Genomic DNA, 20038 nt, shown 5'->3' on the forward strand with positions numbered 1-20038 from the left:
TTATAGTCATGAGAGAGAGAGAGGTCGCCTTTCTCTGGTAGAGGGATTATTGCATTTGTAACCCATTGACATGTGTCCGCGTTGAGAATACTTCCATACAAAATTTGAGAACCATATCAATTATGCTATCCCTCTTCCCTGAAGTGTTTCAGCAGTTATAGCTGAAACGAATATACTTAGGTATATTCGTCTCAGGTTATAGCACAGTCCAAATCTGCTGTCTTGTTGGTCTTCATGGCTGCTATAAATTTGATTCAACTTCTTCTTCACGAGTTGGGGCTCAGTGATATAGGGAGATCTTCAACAACTGGTGCAGGAAGTTCTGAAACTGCTCTGCCATGTCATTGTTAAGGAGTGTGGTAAAATATTCCCTCCATTCCTCAGACAGTTCATAATCACTGTGGCTGATCCATCCCTCTTCAAACTTTCACATCTTGCCTTGAGCTCTTCCCTAGCTGAAGGCGAGTGAATAATAATATTGTCCAGGTGGTGGTATAATTTTCCATCCCATCAGCCAGCTTTAGATATTCCATCTGCTTGTTAAACTCATCAGATCTGTAAGAATTGTAATAATTGTAATTGTTAAGGCCGATGTTCAGTGTCTCCCTCCATCTTTCTCTAGATTGACGAGACTTGGATATGGAGTATATATCACCTAGGTTTCATTATCATTGAGGTATAGGACTTTTTATTTTTTCGGAGGAGAGCAGGTAGGGCAACTACTTGATTATATTTCTACATGTTCATACTACATACTCTGAAAATTTTAGAAAATTCGCACGAGTCCGTTTTTTTAAATCACATTTTTGTTCCTAAAATGGGGGTTATAGCGCCCTCAACGGGCACTCTCTCCATAGGGCTACATGTAAAGACCAGTTATAAACAAATGGCCCTAAAATAAAACGGACTCGTGCGAATTTCCTCAAATTTTGCATTTGATGTAGATTTAACATCTGGAATGTAATGCAAGTGATGTCGTTGCTGCTCTTCTAAATTCATTTTTAAAATGTCCGCCCCAGACCAAGGTGCTAGTACTTCGTTTTTGGCCTTATGATCCCTTTCAACATGTTCAAGTTTAAGTATGATGCATATCAATGGTTGTGTCTGATATCCACCTTGCTTGCCAATCATTTTCTCGGCAGCTAGAGGAATCGTTGTTTCTAAGGACGTCTAGATCGGTGAGGTGTCATCCATGCTCAAGACATGACCTGATAGTTCCAGCTGAAACTTCTCCTTTGTGTAAGGGTCTTGCAACTTCTTCCAGTGAAATTTGGTCTCTTGCAAGGTTTTCCTTTGATTATTCGCAGACTGGTAGCTAGGCAGACGGTCCCGATACGATGATCGGAGTCCACTTCTACTGAGTTGTATATGCTCGACAGTTGAGGAGAGAATTTACCCCGGGGGGGGGGGCACTCAACACAAATGACCATACGGGTATGCTCCCCCGGAAAGACCCCCTTTTTTGGATTTCGCAGCTCCGAAAGACCCCCTATATTTGACCAAAATAGAGCTCCGAAAGACCCCTGATTTTGATAATTTAAGCTCTGAAAGGTTTTTCCAGGCTATTTTCAACCAGAAAGCCAAGAAAGACCCTTGATTTGGACTGTTCGCAGCTCCAAAAGTCCCCATTTTACTTGTTTGCAGCTCCAAAAGACCCCCTTTTATCGGTACGCCGTCAGCTCCCAAAGACCCACCACCTCAAAATTCCGGGGGAGCATATCCACCAAAATTTTTCGATGTGCTCCCCCCGGGAATTTACCCACTTGGCGATGATCTAACTGGTGTCCAGTGCCGGGGTCCAGTGCAGATGGGCATGGGCACAGGTTAGGAATTTCGACGTTGTTTCAACGTCAGGATTGCCCACTGGATGGATTGGTCCAGTCGGATGGGTCCTGAGACTAGTATTAGTCTCAGGATGGGTCCAAATCCAGAGACGGTTCCTGGGTTGGGGAATATCACTTGGGCAGGTCTAAGATTGTACTCTTGGCAAATGTTCATTTGAGGTGTACTAAGGATGCCAAAACATTAAGTTCCATTAATTATGCTGATCGTCTTCTCTGATTAAAGCTGCTGAACACTGTTGAATAGAAACTACATCTGTGTCGACATATTATTTACTTCACCAATAAAGGTCAGGCTTTTACAAATATAGGCTACCACCCCACCCCACCCCGTCACCATGATTTGGTTTGCTGACTCAGTCTCCAAAAAGTTCCCCCCCCCCCCCAAGAACAAAATGACAATACCCCCTATACCCCAGGGTAAATTTTGATGGCCCTGTCAAACGCATAATTTACCTTTCTCATCTGTACTATATACTTCTTCATAATATCGAATAAAGCTGTTCACCATGCCACCTATTTTATTGTTTCTCAATTTAAATCGACTGTGACTATTGTATATGTTATTCATATAGGCTACCGAACGTGTAAGAATATTGCAGCCTGCTGAAAAAGGACAGAAATATCATGCTTATGAAAACAAAATGTGTTTTACGCAAAGTTTGCATTTAAGAAAAAACAAAACATTTTTATATAGAAAATGATGTTGCATCTTTTCTTCATACATCGGTACCAATTATTGTCATATCATTTATTATTCAGTTTTAAAAGCAATAGGCTCATTCGGTTTATAAATGAATTTAAAAGCCGAAAGGTCATCATAATGTTTGTGCTCAATCGCTTGAACATCCTTGCACTATATAAACATGCTATTTAATAGGCCACGCACAGCCTGGAATAAAGCTAATTTAGACGTTACTTCCAGTAAATTAAAAATTCAACTTCATCAGATTTCAAAGAGATTTCTGCATTCTTCAATCATATCATAACCACTTATCACCTGCTATTTAGAAATTGACAATAAGCGTGTTTTATCTGCCTTCAGAATTTACACGACACCATGCCGATCTAGACTGTTACATTAGTACTAGCGATATTAATATGTAATTTGTGGACGATTCCATCATCAGCGTCCTCTCTCCATGGTCACCAATGATGTTATTTGTAATAACAGGATGGCGTCTATAGCAACCAAGTAACTCATACAAATACAATGAAGTAAAATAGCCTTGCGTGGATCCTGAGCTGCATGACTCTGACTGTCTTAGCGAGAATTAAAATCTGTCCAGCTGTATCAATTAAGCCATGCGTACTGAATTACACATTGTGGGTCCATTGAGGCGAACTTTAGGCAGCATTGACGAATATTAATTAAATATAATTTAACACCCCCCTATACCCCCCCCCCCCCACCCCACCCCACGCCGGTCCCAAACGCACCCCCACACTCAACCCACCCTCCACGAACCGGTCGGGGGAGTAAATACCAATACACGCAACATCATTGTGATAAAATAACACAATATCAAATCGCTTATTCGCGTTTAACCTGAACCCGGAAAGAGCACGCTTTTGGCAAACCTGCTACGGCAATATTTGAATTGAAAAGTGTGCAGGCTTTTCGGATGCGCCGTTCACTTCTTAATTAAAATATCATTGTAATTTGTCTTTTAGAAGAATGGCAAAAACACTGTTAAATGAGTTGTAAGGGCAAACGTGACTACAACATCTAAACAACTTGTTAAATCCAAAGCGTCTTGCTTCGTTATAATTAATCAAAATGTTAGTCCATATCAGTATTTAGTACGTTCTCTGAATTTAAAATATCGATCGCTATTCCACTAAGATATATTGTGTAAAGCATGAGGTATTTTTATTAAAAATTGTCGGACATTCGATTGTTCGCATGAATAGATTGATTTATCTACGCGTGAAATTCCAGCGCGAAAGAAAGAAAGAAAGAAAGAAAGAAAGTGACCTAAGAAAGAAAGAAAGAAAGAAAGAAAGAAAGAAAGAAAGAAAGAAAGAAAGAAAGAAAGACAATATAATGCAACAAACAAATGGGCATTTTTTTTTACTTTATCTTCCCCCTTTCAAACCCATCCAACAGGTGTTTCGAAAATCTTTTGACAGCTACTGTACAATTACGCAAATTATGTTGATACATGTGATCAATTATGTGATTATTTGATAGATATGGCAAGGACAACACTTAAAAGTGTGAAATAATAATTTGTCATTTTTTTGGTCTAAATTTAAAAAGTATAGAATTTTGGCTTTTATTTGCTTTTTATATGAATTTTGTCCTATACTAATGCACGTAATGTATTTCGTATGTATTGTATTGTTTTCAAGAGGCGATATTTAAGGAATATTTGGATCAAAAATCATTTCTGAGTAGTTTAATATGTTTATTGCATATAATTAATTTAAAACTCATAGCTCGACCAATGATAAATATGGGCTCAATCAATCCAATTTTATATCAAACTTGGGTCATAGCTGTATTATGGGAACCCTCAGCTATTAGTGCATGGTGTTCAGGGTCATATGGTGAGGTCAACTTCATTTGAGGTCAACTGGCAAAATACCATTATTTTAGACTTTTGGTTAACATTTGTTTGAACAGATTAAATGCTAATGCAACCAAACTTGGTCGTAGCTGCATTATGGGTCATGTATTGGTCATGTTGATATCCAAGATCACATTCGGAGGTCAAAGGTCATGTGAGGTTATGTTTGTTTGCCACTCGTACAGTTTGACATTTAGAAAACGTTTCGGATTATATAAAGGGTATGTACAGAGAAATAAAAGGTTTTCATCACATTCAAAAACATTTTTGAAACGTTCCTGCAAAATAGTTTAATATAATGTTATTGACGACATTTGGCAAAAATGTGTGCAAAACATATTTTGTATGTGTGTTTTCATACAAAACGTTTTAAAAACATTTTCATTACCTTTAGGTATTATCACCTCAGCCTTTATATAACCTGACATTTAATGTTATTAAAACGTTTTGACCAAAACCAAAAACACGACTCGTTTAAAATGTTTTAAAAACGTTTTGCATTTGCTGGGACTGACATAACACCATTCCTTTTGTTTCCACGTCGCAACAATTGCTTATTATGAGAAATGTGTTGGGTTCGCAATGATACTAAACATGCTAAACCTAAAAGTTACGGAATGTTCATTTAGCTAACACGGCCTATTTCAAGCGATTGCGAAAACGTTTTACTTTCCCCCAGGGTACAGAAGCTAATTCAATGGCGTTGCCATAATGACACACGCTGGCAACCAAGGAGACCACATCCCTCGACAGGAAAGTCATCCGCCTGCCTGCTATCGAACGAGCACTTACGAAGAAAGCCAGATATTCATGCTAAGATTTGATTATTGAAGAGTGACGTGCGGGAATACACACATTTACTGGGATTTGTACTTTCAATCCGATTTGAAGATTTGTTGGTTTATTTCATCACAGTGATAAAGATATTTCTTACTGGACGTGGATAATAATAAATAAACTCAGTTTATGATATAAAAGCCTTCAAAGAAAAGAGGTAAGTGCCGTTTAATATTTCGGGTCGTTAAACAAGAAGTGTAAAGCTACATTACAACTTAAACCTCAAAACAAAATCCACATTTTGCTGCGTCACTTGTCAGCTGCGGGTTTCTATAACCTACCTGTTGCTTTATCGAATATTTCAATCCCCTTTTCTATCATATATATATTATACAGGATCTGTTTTGGTAATGGGAAAATACGTGGAAATCTCAATAAATGAATATTATGTATAGAGATGTTTTAAAACATTACAAATGGCTTTATTTTTAAAGCGCGAAATCGTAACCGCTTACGGTTTCGCGCTTTTATATAGCATAACGCAAAATTCAAAAGTAAAGATGTGGTTTTGAAATAAAAATCGACTTGGGTAACATATCTTTATTCATGTCGCGCAATAACGTTTCGTAGACCTTTATGTGCGATCTCTATATCATACATTTTGTGCAGTGTCTGGGAATAGCTCGAGATATAGAAAAGTCATGCATAGGATTTAAATCAGAAGAATAAACCGAATGTCAGCGCTAGATGTAATGAACCCGGCAAAAGTGCAAAATCTAACAGATTGATGCGTTTCGTCATGGATTTAAACATTATACAAAAATAAATACAATAAAAGCAGATAAATTACGAATCGTGATGTAAGTGTGAACATAATAAATTCAATCGTAATGCAAAAGTATACGGAAACAACTGCATTGCTATATCGATCATAGCAGAACAATTAATTATGTACGCAGTAAAGTCATATTTACAGGACGTATTTTATGTTTACTCAGTTTCAAAATTTCAAAAAGCTACCCAAGCATACCGTATTAAATTATTGAATGGAAAAATTGTAGCATTTAAAACATTTGTTATTCATATCCATGAGAAGTGAACAGGTGATTGCAAAATTGAGGTTTATGTGTTCCAATTATTGCTCACGAGGTGGAGTCAACCCGGATCTGTCATGTCTGTTAGAACGTTAAGCATGCTAAGCAAATGACATTGCTTTAACGCATTGATCGAACATTGGCAACATTATTGAGAACATTGATTAATATTTATAATTCATCAACACTGATATCAGCAGTAAATACTCCACCAATATTAGTAACATTGATACTTATTTGCTACTTTATCAATACCAATATCAGCAGTAGATTAAGTTATACCTCATTGATGATAATATTGATCGATAATGTCTACTTCATCGATATGGATATCAGCAGTAGATATCTAAAATTCATCAATAGTTGTGGCAACTTCATCATTACCAATATCAGCTGTAGATACCTACTTGATTAATATTGATATAAGCAGCAGATAGCTTTCCATCGTCAATATTGATACAATAGATGGTTATGACTACTTCATCAACACTGCTATCAGCAGTAGATAGCAATTTAATCAATATGGATGCTTATGTAGCTATAACCACTTCATTCTTCAGCAGTCTTTATTATATTGATAGTTATATCAATATGATATATGAGCAGTAGATAGCATACTATGATACTACAGCAATATTGATAACATTGATACAGTTATACGACTATGAAATAAATACTGACCGATACCAGCAGTAAAACAATGCTTCATTAATAAGGATAACATTGTTCGTTCTGACAACTTCATCAACACCAATATCAGCAGTAGATAGCGATACTTCATTACTACTTCATCAACAACTTTATCAGCAGTAGGTAGCGAACTCTTTATCAATATCTATAACACGGATCGTTTTGACTACTTCATCAACACTAATATCAGCAGTAGATAGCTATGCTTCATCACTACTTTATCAACACCAATATCACCAGTATACTTCATCAATATTGATAAAATTGATCCTTTTGACTACTTCATCAACACCAATATCAGCAGTAGATAGCTAAAACTTTAACAATAATGATAACATGGATCGTTTTGACTACTTTATCAACACCAATATCAGAGGTATAGCTAACACTTCATCAGTATTGATAACATGGATCGTTTTGTCTATACGTAATCAACACAGATATCAGCAGTACATATCTATATACTTCATGACTACTTCGTCAACACCAAATATCAGCAGTAGATAGCTAATAATTCATCAATATTAACAATGTGGATCGTTTTGACTACTACTTCAACACTAATATCAGCAGTAGATAACTATATTTCATAACTACTTTATTAACACCAATATCACCAGTAGATGATACCAGAATATTGATAAAATTTATCCTTTGACTACTTCATCAACACCAATATCAGCAGTAGATAGCTAAAACTTTAACAATAATGATAACATGGATCGCTTTGACTACTTCAGCAACACACTTCATCAACACCATTTTCAGCAGTAGATAGCTATAATATTTTATTAATATTGATAATTTTTTTTAAATTCTTTTGACTACTTCATCAACACTGATATCAGCAGTACATATCTATATACTTCAGGACTACTTCATCAATACCAATATCAGCAGTAGATAGCTAACACTTCATCAATATCGATAACATGGATCGGATCGTTTAGACTACTTCATCAACACTGATACCAGCAGTAGATAGCTATACTTAACTTCATGACTTCTTCATCAACACGGATATCATCAGCAGTAGATAGCTATATACTGCTACTTCAACAATATTGATAACTTTCATAATTAGTTGTAGCTATTTCATCAATACTGATATCAGCAGTAAGACTAGCAGTATAGTTATACTTCATAAATATTGATAACGTTAATAATATAATTATAGTTATGGCTACTTCATCAATACTGATATCAGCAGTATCTTTAGGTTATTGTAGTTTATTACATTTATTGTACAATAAGACCGGACATAGTATAATATGGCGTTGTGTGTTTGGGGTATTATTTTGCTATAGATTCGTTGAAAAAATGTTATTGCATCAAAACCTGACATGGTGAGGCAAACGGAAATCCCCTACTAAGCACAGTGGCCTAAAGGAGGGGATGGTGGAATAAAGGATAGGTGATGGTGGAATTTATACTCCGTCAAATAATTTAGCTAACATTAAAATGGTATACGGTATTGCAAAACCTTTAAAATGGAAACCATGCATGGAGATAAGATTGTTACACATGGATTTAGGAATTGCAATGCAAGTATTAATATAATAATCTGAGAGTCTTGCATTTATTTGGAATGAAATCCGCAAACTGTATCGACTTCATCAATACTGATATCAGCAGTAGATAGCTATTCCAATACTGATATAGCAGTGGATAAATACTATATACTCATATCAGCAGTAGATATAGCTATTTCGTTAATATTGATACTAGCAAAAATTGCAACTATTTCACTGTGTGATATTAACATGCCGATGATATTTTTAACACCGTGTTATAGAAGCTGAGCTAACATAACTGATATTCTAGTTTTAAAATAAACATGCCCGAGCCTGTTTTTTGTTCACGATTATATTACTAAACTCGCTTTAGATTCGGGGTTTCTTTAATATATACGCGCGTCATTTATGAAGAATTTTAATGAACATATTTTCAACCGTGTTTACACAAAGATTATTATCAAGTATTATTATTACGTCACTGCTATTTCAGGGACTAGCTTCACCATAATTGACTAATTGTTGGTTCAACTTGGTTGGGTAATAATTTAGCCGGGATAATTAGCTTCCGTAAGTGCTTTGACCAAGACAGCAATCAATCGATTGCCCCTACATTGTATTACTAAACTTGCTTTGGATACCAATTTTTCCTAGTATTACTAATACTACTATATACATGGTAGGCCTACGTGCGTCATTTATGAAACATTTGAAAGGTAATGAAGTATTTCAAGTACAACATGTTCTTTGTTGATTTTATTTGCCTGTATATTTCAATTTGTGTATTAGTATAATTATGCTGCCACTATAGCATATTCAGATTATTACGGTTCTTATAAAGTCTCAGAGTAATCCATAGATATCGGTACCACCGGGTGTCGGCTGATAATCGGCAGCTCATGAAAAGCGTATCATACGTAATACAGAGCACAAAATAGTTAAGGTACCCGTTATGTTCACCCCTGTATACCCAAAATAAAGATAAATATGTTAACATTAAAACAAGCCGGTACCTGTATCCTTTAGTTCTGATTTAAGACCTCATTTGTTGAAATTGGTTGAGATTTAAAGAAACAGTGATCTAAAACCCAAGGAAGTAACGAAATCAGAAGTTGCACTTGTATAATTAAATGTGCTAATCAATGGAAGCACGGTTCTCTGTACATAATCATGGTATGATGTTCTCTTGTTCGCCGAGTACGCTTTGTGTACAAATCGATAGGGCATGCAATGGAGCAAAAGCTGCAACTTTTGAATTTGCATCTTTCTTGTGTTTTGGATCATCGTGTCTTTTTTCATTTACCGAATTTAACGAATGAGGTCTTAAATCCGAGCTAAAATATGCAGCTATTTACAGGATGTCCCAAAATCTTTTTTTTATTATTCCCTGCGCATGGGACTGGTGGGGAAAAAAGACACACGACAGAGATGTAAGCCACGAAAAAACTCATGTGAAGTGCATGAAAATGCCCGTAAAAGAACCTGAAAGAATCATATCATTGTTTTTCATTTTGCCGGGAAAATTAAATGAATGAGTGAGGCTTGTATAACAATTAGCCAGCGAGGCCTATACATTCAAATAACCGTCCGGGTTTTCTCATGCACTAAGTGTCGCCATTCATGCATACATTTTTATCATTTATAACAAGGGCCTATGCTTTTAGCATGATTATAATTGTTAATTTGTTAACAGTGTCAAGGACTTCGCGCTACAAGTACTTTTTGACATAATGCTGGGAAATGGGATTTTGAGTTAAAATCGCGATGCGTATGTTTTCCCTACTTGGAAAAGTCTCAAGAACTACGTCAAGAAACCCGCAAGAAACACGTTTAGTTTAGTTCCTCAAATCATATATAGAATACTATCATACGATCTTCAGTAAATCTTTTTAGATTAATTTTCAAGAACTAGATATAAATGTCTTTTGAATTCTGTCCAACTTTGAGAAATATTCACCAAAATGGCTGAAAATGCTAAATTTAGTGAAAAAGAAAATCATAAAAACACAATTTAGTTGGTCATAATTCAAAAAACTATCAAAAAATGGTTCCTTGACATTTATATCTAGTTTTTGAAAATCAATAAAGATCATTTTTACTGAAGAATATTTTGTCTAATCCCGAAACAAATTTGAGTCAAAATTGCATGTTTTGGTTTTTTGTTTTGTTTGTCTCGAAAACTGAGCACTTCAAGTTACCAAAAATTGACGTGGATTCGTCAAGTGTTTGCCATTTTAAATATGAATGCTTTTTGCATAAAAGTTATTATATTAAACTTCAACACTTCTTGTTTATTTCGCTTTACCGGGAGCGCTTTCAAGAAACTTCCTCGTCGTCAGCCGATGTTGTTAGCTCTGATGTTTTCATGGAAACGGCTGGAGACCAACCTGATTAGGTGACATCACCCGTGATGACGTGATGACGTCAGGGGCAAGATTTTTCTATACTTTAGACCAACAATTAAACAGTTATGAGACCCAAAAGTTTCCACAATCCAGGGTTAAGACCAACGAAAGACTGAAGTAAAGAAGAAACAAAGAGAAGAAAAAGTGAGAAAGGAGGAGAAAGGAAACTTCAAAGTGAAAAGCTAACAAAGATTGCATCATATTTTTTCCTGCACATCAAACTATTCAAAAAGACACCTGTGTTTTTGCCCACTATAAAGTCTGCTTCTCACATTTGTTATATAAAGAAAACATATGGAATGACTCGAAAGGCAGAGAGAGATAACGGATGAGTCCCACAAAGGAGGAGGAATAATGAGCTGGAAAGGAACACGAAATGAACAAGATGAAACCAGAATCACGTTTATAAAATTTATTGTGATTTTAATAATAATTTTGAAAATAATACATGTTTGTATTACTGACCCTTACCAGGGTTATATTGCGGCATAATTGAATTTGATATAATTCACACGCTCTACATGACAAACAGTAAAGTCGCTGTCATGAACGGGCCTAAACAAAACTATTGCGTCTCCACGGTCAGATATAGTCAACAAGAGGTGATCCAATTCAACATATTGTCACTTTGCTGAAAATATGCATCTCTCTAATGAACATATGAACATTAATCATTATATCGTTTGTTGCGTTTTTGTTTGTTTGTTTTTTTAGAATTCGTTCCACCACATTATGATTAGACGGTCCCTGGCGTGTCTGGTGTTATATGCCGCCATCATCACCATCAATAATGGTAAGAATTTCACAAATATATAAAACATCTTTATTTGCTTGTTTTCGCATATTATTTGGCAGCAGGATTTATATTTTCAATGGTACAAAAAAAATTCAAATTTAAGTCAAAATTTGATGAGCAAATTCAATTAATTAAAAATATAACTCGATTCAAAGTACGAAATTTGAGTTGACTCAAATTTTAGAACTCCTTTCAAACATTCGTTAACTGGCAATAGAATGGGAATAGAGTAAATAACGAAGACACGTTGTAGAGTATAGAAAATAAAATCCACACATTCGTTTGATGATAAAATTAATTAGATTATTGCTGTAATTGTTGGTGTTTGAGGCGACTAAACTGAAGAAAAAACAAAGGATATTGTCTAGTCTGTATTTTACTTGTTTCCCCACATCATGCCCACATCAAGTTGGTGTACCTTGCTCGTTTTCCTTTCTAAAGGATATTATATTCATCATGTTCAATGGGCCTAAAGTAACAACTACGAGAAAATATAGCAACATCGTGACAGATCATGAGATGAGACATGCTCCCAACGTGTTGAGAGCTCAAAAATGTTTTACAAAAACGTTTGAAACCGGTTTGAATGTCGGGTTATATAAAAGGTATATTATAGTGGTCCAGTAGACGCCTTTTGTTCTTTTCCCTTTTAGTGTAATGTTCCATATGAATAACATTTTCTTGTTTAAAGTTGATGGTTATAACATGTTGAGAGGTCAAAAATGCCAGGTGTACAGAGGGCACCCTGGAGCATTTAAAGAAATAAAATTATGAGGTCAAAGTTTATGCAGGGGTCAAAACTCAAAATTGCTCAGATTTGGTTAAAAGCTATACCAAAATATTTCACAGGTCACAAGGATTCATTAAATATATAGTCTGACCCACCTACATGACCTACGACCAATCAGTCAAGGGTGATCAGCGGAAAAGTCAAAGGTTGGAATTTGGGCACACAAAAAAATTATCTGATTTTGAAGTTTTAAACCGTTTGTCTTGTTGTAATAGGCCTAATTCAGAAAAAGAATATATAGTTTTCACTATGTACAACATTACGTTACCTTGGTAACGCGGGAAAATACGTCAACAGGCAGTAACTACTTGCCATAATGAAACACCGGAGGTAGTGCAAATTATTTTTTTTCTGAATTATTATAATAATACCAAATTTTGGACCATTTTCATCCAAATTGGATCGCTTTTGTATGTTTGACACCCTGACCAATATGGATCCAAAATTTCACCTTTTCACCTTTTCGCCAATAACATCTAAATTAGTCGTAGGTGAGTCAAACTATATATTTTCTGAATCCTTGTTACCTGAAGAACAGTTGTTGATATATTTTAACCAAATCGGAACAAGTTTTGAATTTTGTCCCCTATGTGAAAACTTTGAACCTGATTTTCTCGGAATGCTACCGGCTGATTTATATTCAATACATCTTAGATGTCAATATTATAGCAAAACATGTTAGTTAGAAACAGAATAATACCCAACTTCACAAGCATGTTAGCTCATGTTCAACCCGACTAAAGGGTATAAAGAAAAAGAAAATTGAAATTATGTTAGCAAAACATTCTAGCAAAATGAGGGATAGGCTAAAATGTTGACAAAATATTTTGCAAAAATGTTTGCCAAACGATATTTTATGATAGCATTTGTAATCTGCTGCATTGTTGACTCTGTTGCAATGACAGTAATGTTGTTGTTTTTTCGTAAACATTTAAAAACATTTTCGTGATCTTTATCAGCCCGAAAATCTTGGCCCCATCCCCAGCCACCAAAGCTGAACTAACATGACTAATATAGTAATAAATTTCACAAACTTTGGTAAACTTTTGACCAATCATCATCCAATTAAATTGGGTATGAGCTGTCTGTAACAAAGTCAAAACCAAAGACAGCGCGAATACTTTTATCGAGTTTGTGGACCCACAGTGTTGTGGACCGAAGAAAACGGAAAACTGTTCCAGTAGTCCAGGAGCAAGATCTCACAGGAGGCCTAAATAAGGACTTGGTTCATCCCCCACTACATACAAGGTTTGACACCATAGGTAGTTAGTATGGACCCTCTAGATCACTGCTAGGTAGGTAGTGGAATCAAATTGTGGTATCACTTTTTTTTTACAGGTCATTTTATGTATGGACGTATAATCGCATAAAATCACCAAAAATAGGACAAAATTAAGGGGTAGGGGAGATATAAATTCCCATAACTCAACTTTTACTCTTGATTTTGAATTCATTTTGGTATCAATATGTAGCTAAATGATTGTCCTAACTTTCTAGTATTATTTTTAAACAAAAACAGGTTTCATTTGAGCATATTTGGAAGTATATAGTCCATAAATGAGTGGTAATCTGATTTTTAAACCATATGTGTAAAGTTTGACATTGGCCTCAAATCTCACAACTATACCACTTTATATTTTCAAAATTGATTCAGTTTCCATTTTTAATTTTTTAATTTAAATTTTAATGTTTAATTTTGTTTTTAATGTTAAGCATATCAAGGGAAACATTATTGTAACAGTTCCAATCATTATAATATGTATGAGTTCGTTGGGGTGTCTGTGGGACGAGGTGTGTGTGTGGGGTGCTGGGTGTACATAGGGTATGTGTGGGGGTGAGGGGATGAATGTGTGTGTACATGTCTTAATATGTCACTTCACTGCACCAACTTCCATTTACAAAATCCGTTAAGTTTCCATTGATGTGAATATTTATGTGTAGGACGTGAGTAACCACTGGGAAAAAGACAAAAATGTTAAAAAACCCAAAAACCCAACAAAAACTGATGTTGATTTCCCTCGTATATCAGCATAACATAGAAAAATATTAAGGGGTAGGGGAAAATAAATCATCAGAACTCAATATTTTACTCATGATATTGACTTCAGATTGGTATTAATTCTATTCAATTCAATTTAATATGTATATCTAATTGATTGTTCTAACTTTTTTGTATTATTTTAAAGCAAAGCGACCATTAGTTGTCAGGTAGATACACAGAAACTGTGAGAAAAGGGTATTTTCTATGTCTAACAGCATAAATATGACAATATTAAGGGGTAGGGGAAATATAAACTGCCATAACTCAACTTTTACTCATGAAAATGAATTCATCTTGGTATCAAAATGTATCTAAGTGATTGTTCTAACTTTCTAGTATCATTTTAAAGCAAAGCAACCATTAGTTGTCAGACAGATATACAGAAACTGTGAGGAAAAGGTAACTTTTCTATGTCTAACAGCGTGAAGATGACAATATTACGGGGTAGGGGAAATGTAAACTGTCATAACTCAACTTTTACTCATGAAAATGAATTCATCTTGGTATCAAAATATATCCAAGTTATTGGTCTAGCTTTCTAGTATTATCTTAAAGCAAAGCGACCATTATTTGTCAGGCAGATATACAGAAACTGTGAGGAAAAGGTAAATTTTCTATGTCTAACAGCGTAAAATGACAATATTAAGGGGGTAGGGGAAATTTATAACTGCCATAACTCAACTTTTACTCATGAAAATGAATTCATCTTGGTATCAAAATGTATCTAAGTGATTGCTCTAACTTTCTAGTATTATTTTAAAGCAAAGCGACCATTATTTGTCAGGTAGATACACAGTATTTGTGAGGAAAAGTTAACTATTCTATGTCTAACAGCATAAATAAATATGACAATACTATGGGGGAGGACAAAGATAATCTGATATAAGCCGACCTGAACGCATAAAGCCATAACTCAACTTTTACTCATGAAAATGAATTCATCTTGGTATCAAAATGTATTTAAGTGATTGTTCTAACTTTCTAGTATTATTTCAAAGCAAAGCGATCATTAGTTGTCAGGTAGATACACAGTAACTGTGAGGAAAGGGTAAATATTCTATGTCTAACAGCGTAAATATGACAATATTATGGGGTAGGGGAAATGTAAACTGCCATAACTCAACTTTTACTCATGAAAATGAATTCATCTTGGTATCAAAATATATCCAAGTGATTGGTCTAGCTTTCTAGTATTATTTTAAAGCAAAGCGACCATTATTTGTCAGGCAGTATACAGAAACTGAGGAAAAGGTAATTTTTCTATGTCTAACAGCGTAAAATGACAATATTAAGGGCGCATCGGTGAAATTATCAACTGACATAACTCACCGTATAATCATGAAAATGAATTCATCTTGGTATCAAAATGTATCTGATTGGCTGTTCTAACTTTCTATAAACAAAGCGATCATTAGTTGTCAGGTAGATACACAGAAACTGTCAGAAGAAGTCATTTTCTATATCTAGCAGCGTAATAGACCGTTCACAAACACTTGTAAGGGGAGGGCCTGATGCAAAAAAAATTTCATCGCAAAATATTCTTTCGAGTCCCCCCTTTTCAGATCTCAAAAATTTCAGGCCCGCCCCTTTTTGACATGAAAATTATGGGTCAACCCCACAGAAAATCATATAAACTCAATTTTTCCAGGAAAATTTTGATCATTTTTTCAGGCCCCCCACTTAGGAGGGTCAACAATTTTCAGACCCCCCTTTTGCATCAGCCCCCCCTTACAAGTGTTTGTGAACGGTCCCTAAATATGACAATATAAAGGTAGGGGAAATATAAACTCCCATAACTCAACTTTTACTCTTGATAATGAATTCATCGAACGTTCTGGTATCATTAGTTGTTAGTAGATACAAAGGAAATGTGAGAAAAAACTTCCATGTGTAACAGTGTCAAATATGATAATATTAAGGGTAGGGGAAATATTACCATACTCAACTTTGGCTGCATTAACTGTGAAGGGGAACATAGGAATACAAATCGTTGCACCAAAATTTGAATGTAGTATACGATTGAGGTTTCTTACTTTCATTGGTGCAATTGGGCCATTTAAAAAATTTGACCTTTATTTATGATATTGATATATTCGACGTTATAACCCCTGAACTAAGCTTCGTAGAACTATGACAATTGTCTTTTTAAAATTCTTAGCGATGAGAGGAACAATTTGAGATTACAACATTACAACATGATAGGATAATTTTTAGTATTGGCCCCATTATGACCTTCAACCCCTCGTGGGAAACTTAATTGCTTTTAAAATAATGCCAGAAAATGAGAACAATCAAATAGCTACATATTGATGCCAAAATGGAATTCATTTTCGTCAGTGAAACTTGTGTTTTGGTGATTTGTATGTCCCCTTACCCCTTAATATTGTCATATTTTACGCTGTTAGACATTGAATATTAACATTTTCATACATTTTATGTCTATCTACCTGACAACTAATGAATTTTAAGTTGCTTTTAAAATAATACTAGAAAGTTAGAACTATCAAATAGCTACATATTGATGCCAAAATGGAATTCATTTTCGTCAGTGAAACCTGTGTTTTGGTGATTTGTATGTCCCTTACCCCTTAATATTGTCATATTTTACGCTGTTAGACATTGAATATTAACATTTTCATACATTTTATGTCTATCTACCGGACAACTAATGGCTTAATTGCTTTTAAAATAATACTAGAAGGTTAGAACTATCAAATAGCTACATATTGATACCAAAATGAATTCATTTTCATCAGTAAAACTTGAGTTTGGGTGATTTGTATGTCCCCTTACCCCTTAATATTGTCATATTTTACGCTATTAGACATTGAATATTAACATTTTCATACATTTTATGTCTATCTACCCGACAACTAATGGCTTAATTGCTTTTAAAATAATACTAGAAGGTTAGAACTATCAAATAGCTACATATTGATACCAAAATGAATTCATTTTCATCAGTAAAACTTGAGTTTGGGTGATTTGTATGTCCCCTTACCCCTTAATATTGTCATATTATTACGCTGTTAGACATTGAATATTAACATTTTCATACATTTTATGTCTATCTACCGGACAACTAATGAATTTTAAGTTGCTTTTAAAATAATACTAGAAAGTTAGAACTATCAAATAGCTACATATTGATACCAAAATTAATTCATTTTCATCAGTAAAACTTGAGTTTTGGTGATTTGTATGTCCCTTACCCTTAATAATTGTCATATTTTACGCTGTTAGACATTGAATATTAACATTTTCATGCATTTTATGTCTATCTACCGGACAACTAATGGCTTAATTGCTTATAAAATAATACTAGAAGGTTAGAACTATCAAATAGCTACATATTGATATTGAATTCATTTTCATCAGTAAAACTTGAGTTTGGGTGATATGTATGTCCCCTTACCCCTTAATAATTGTCATATTTTACGCTGTTAGACATTGAATATTAACATTTTCATGCATTTTATGTCTATCTACTGGACAACTAATGGCTTAATTGCTTTTAAAATAATACTAGAAGGTTAGAACTATCAAATAGCTACATATTGATACCAAAATGAATTCATTTTCATCAGTAAAACTTGAGTTTGGGTGATTTGTATATCCCCTTACCCCTTAATATTGTCACATTTTACGCTGTCAGACATTGAATATTAACATTTTCATACATTTTATGTCTATCTACCGGACAACTAATGGCTTAATTGCTTTTAAAATAATACTAGAAAGTTAGAACTATCAAATAGCTACATATTGATACCAAAATGAATTCATTTTCATCAGTAAAACTTGAGTTTTGGTGATTTGTATGTCCCCTACCCTTAATATTGTCATATTTTACGCTGTTAGACATTGAATATTAACATTTTTCTCATATTGTATGTTTAACTACCTGATAACTAATGGTTTAATTGTTTTTAAAATAATGCCAGAAAATGAGAACAATCAAATAGCTACATATTGATACCAAAATGGAATTCATTTTCGTCAGTGAAACCTGTGTTTTGGTGATTTGTATGTCCCCTTACCCTTAATATTGTCATATTTTACGCTGTTAGACATTGAATATTAACATGTTCGTACATTTTATGTCTATCTACCTCACAACTAATGGTTTAATTGCTTTTAAATAATACTAGAAAGTTAGAACTAACAATTAACTACATATTGTTACCAAAATGAATTCATTTTCATCAGTAAAACTTGAGTTTTGGTGATTTGAATGTCCCTATACCTTAATATTGTCATATTTTACGGTACTACACATGAAAAATTGACATTTTTAAACATTTTATGTCTTTCCAGCTAACAATTAATGGTTATTTTGCTTTAAAAGATTACAACAACCAAATAGCTATATATTAATGCCAAAATGAATGAATTATAATGAATAAATGTCGAGTTACGTTGGTTTGTACGTCCCCTAACCTTTAATATTGTCAAATTTTACGCTGTTACACATTGGAAAATTAACATTTTTATCATAGTTTATGTCTATCTTATGGTTTTTCTGTTAAAAATAATACTGGAAAGTTAGAACAATCAATTAGCTACATGTTGATACCAAAATGAATTCATTATTATGAGTAAAGGTTGAGTTATGCTGGTTTTATTTTCCCCTACCCTTAATAATGCCATATTTGACATGGTTATACATAGAAAAGTAACCTTTTCTCACATTTTATGGCTATCTACCTGACAATTAATGTTTGCTTTGCTTTAAAATAATACTAACACGTTTGAACAATCAATTAGCTACATATTAATTCCAAAATGAATTCATTATCATGAGTTGAAGTTGAGTTATGATGGTTTATATTTCCCCTACCCCTTAATATTGTTACACACGCTGCTACATGTGGAAAAGTAACTATTTTTTTACATTTTCAGTCTATTTTCCTGACAAACAGCGGTTGATCTCACCCCACACATATAAATATTCAAAATATTACATGAATGGCAACTTAACAAACAAATTTTGTTAATAGAACTTATATAGTTCAGCCGAGTGACATATTAAAACATGTAAAACACCCCACCCCTGAACCCTATACACACCCCGCATCCATCCCCACATACCCACACACACCTACCCCAAACCCACACAACACAAACCAACATGCAAGCAAACATGCACATACATAAATATTTGAACCAGAACATCAAAGTTTGCCTGGATATGCTTGATATTAAAAACAAAATTAAAAAAAGGAAACTTAATTAATTTTGAAAATAGAAATTGGCACAATAGTAAAATTTGAAGCCAATGTCACAAAAACACCCACCCTGCGCATTGTTGTGAAAAATCTGATTTTTCACTAGTGTATGGACTGGCCACTTCCAATCATGATCAAATGAAACCTAGGTTTGCTTTCAAATAATACTAGGCAGTTAGAACAATCAATTAGCTACATATTCAAACCAAAATAAATTCATTATTATGAGTAAAAGTTGAGTTATGAGAATTTATATCTCCCCTACCCCTTAATTTTGTCCTATTTTTGG

The 20038-nt window shown here is 34.2% G+C and overlaps 1 protein-coding gene across 1 annotated transcript in view; it reads left to right on the top strand.

Annotated features, from left to right (window-relative positions):
• Positions 1 to 5222: 5222 nt before the first annotated feature.
• LOC140158568 (uncharacterized) overlaps positions 5223 to 20038 on the top strand; it is a 93348-nt gene continuing 78532 nt past the window's right edge. Inside the window, exons 1-2 of the mRNA XM_072181708.1 lie at positions 5223 to 5408; positions 11609 to 11687. Of these exons, the coding sequence (XP_072037809.1) occupies positions 11627 to 11687 (61 nt within the window). The 5' untranslated portion in view covers positions 5223 to 5408; positions 11609 to 11626. The remainder of the gene's footprint in view (positions 5409 to 11608; positions 11688 to 20038) is intronic.

This window comes from Amphiura filiformis, chromosome 1 (genome assembly GCF_039555335.1).
Source record: "Amphiura filiformis chromosome 1, Afil_fr2py, whole genome shotgun sequence".
Taxonomy (NCBI): domain Eukaryota; kingdom Metazoa; phylum Echinodermata; class Ophiuroidea; order Amphilepidida; family Amphiuridae; genus Amphiura; species Amphiura filiformis.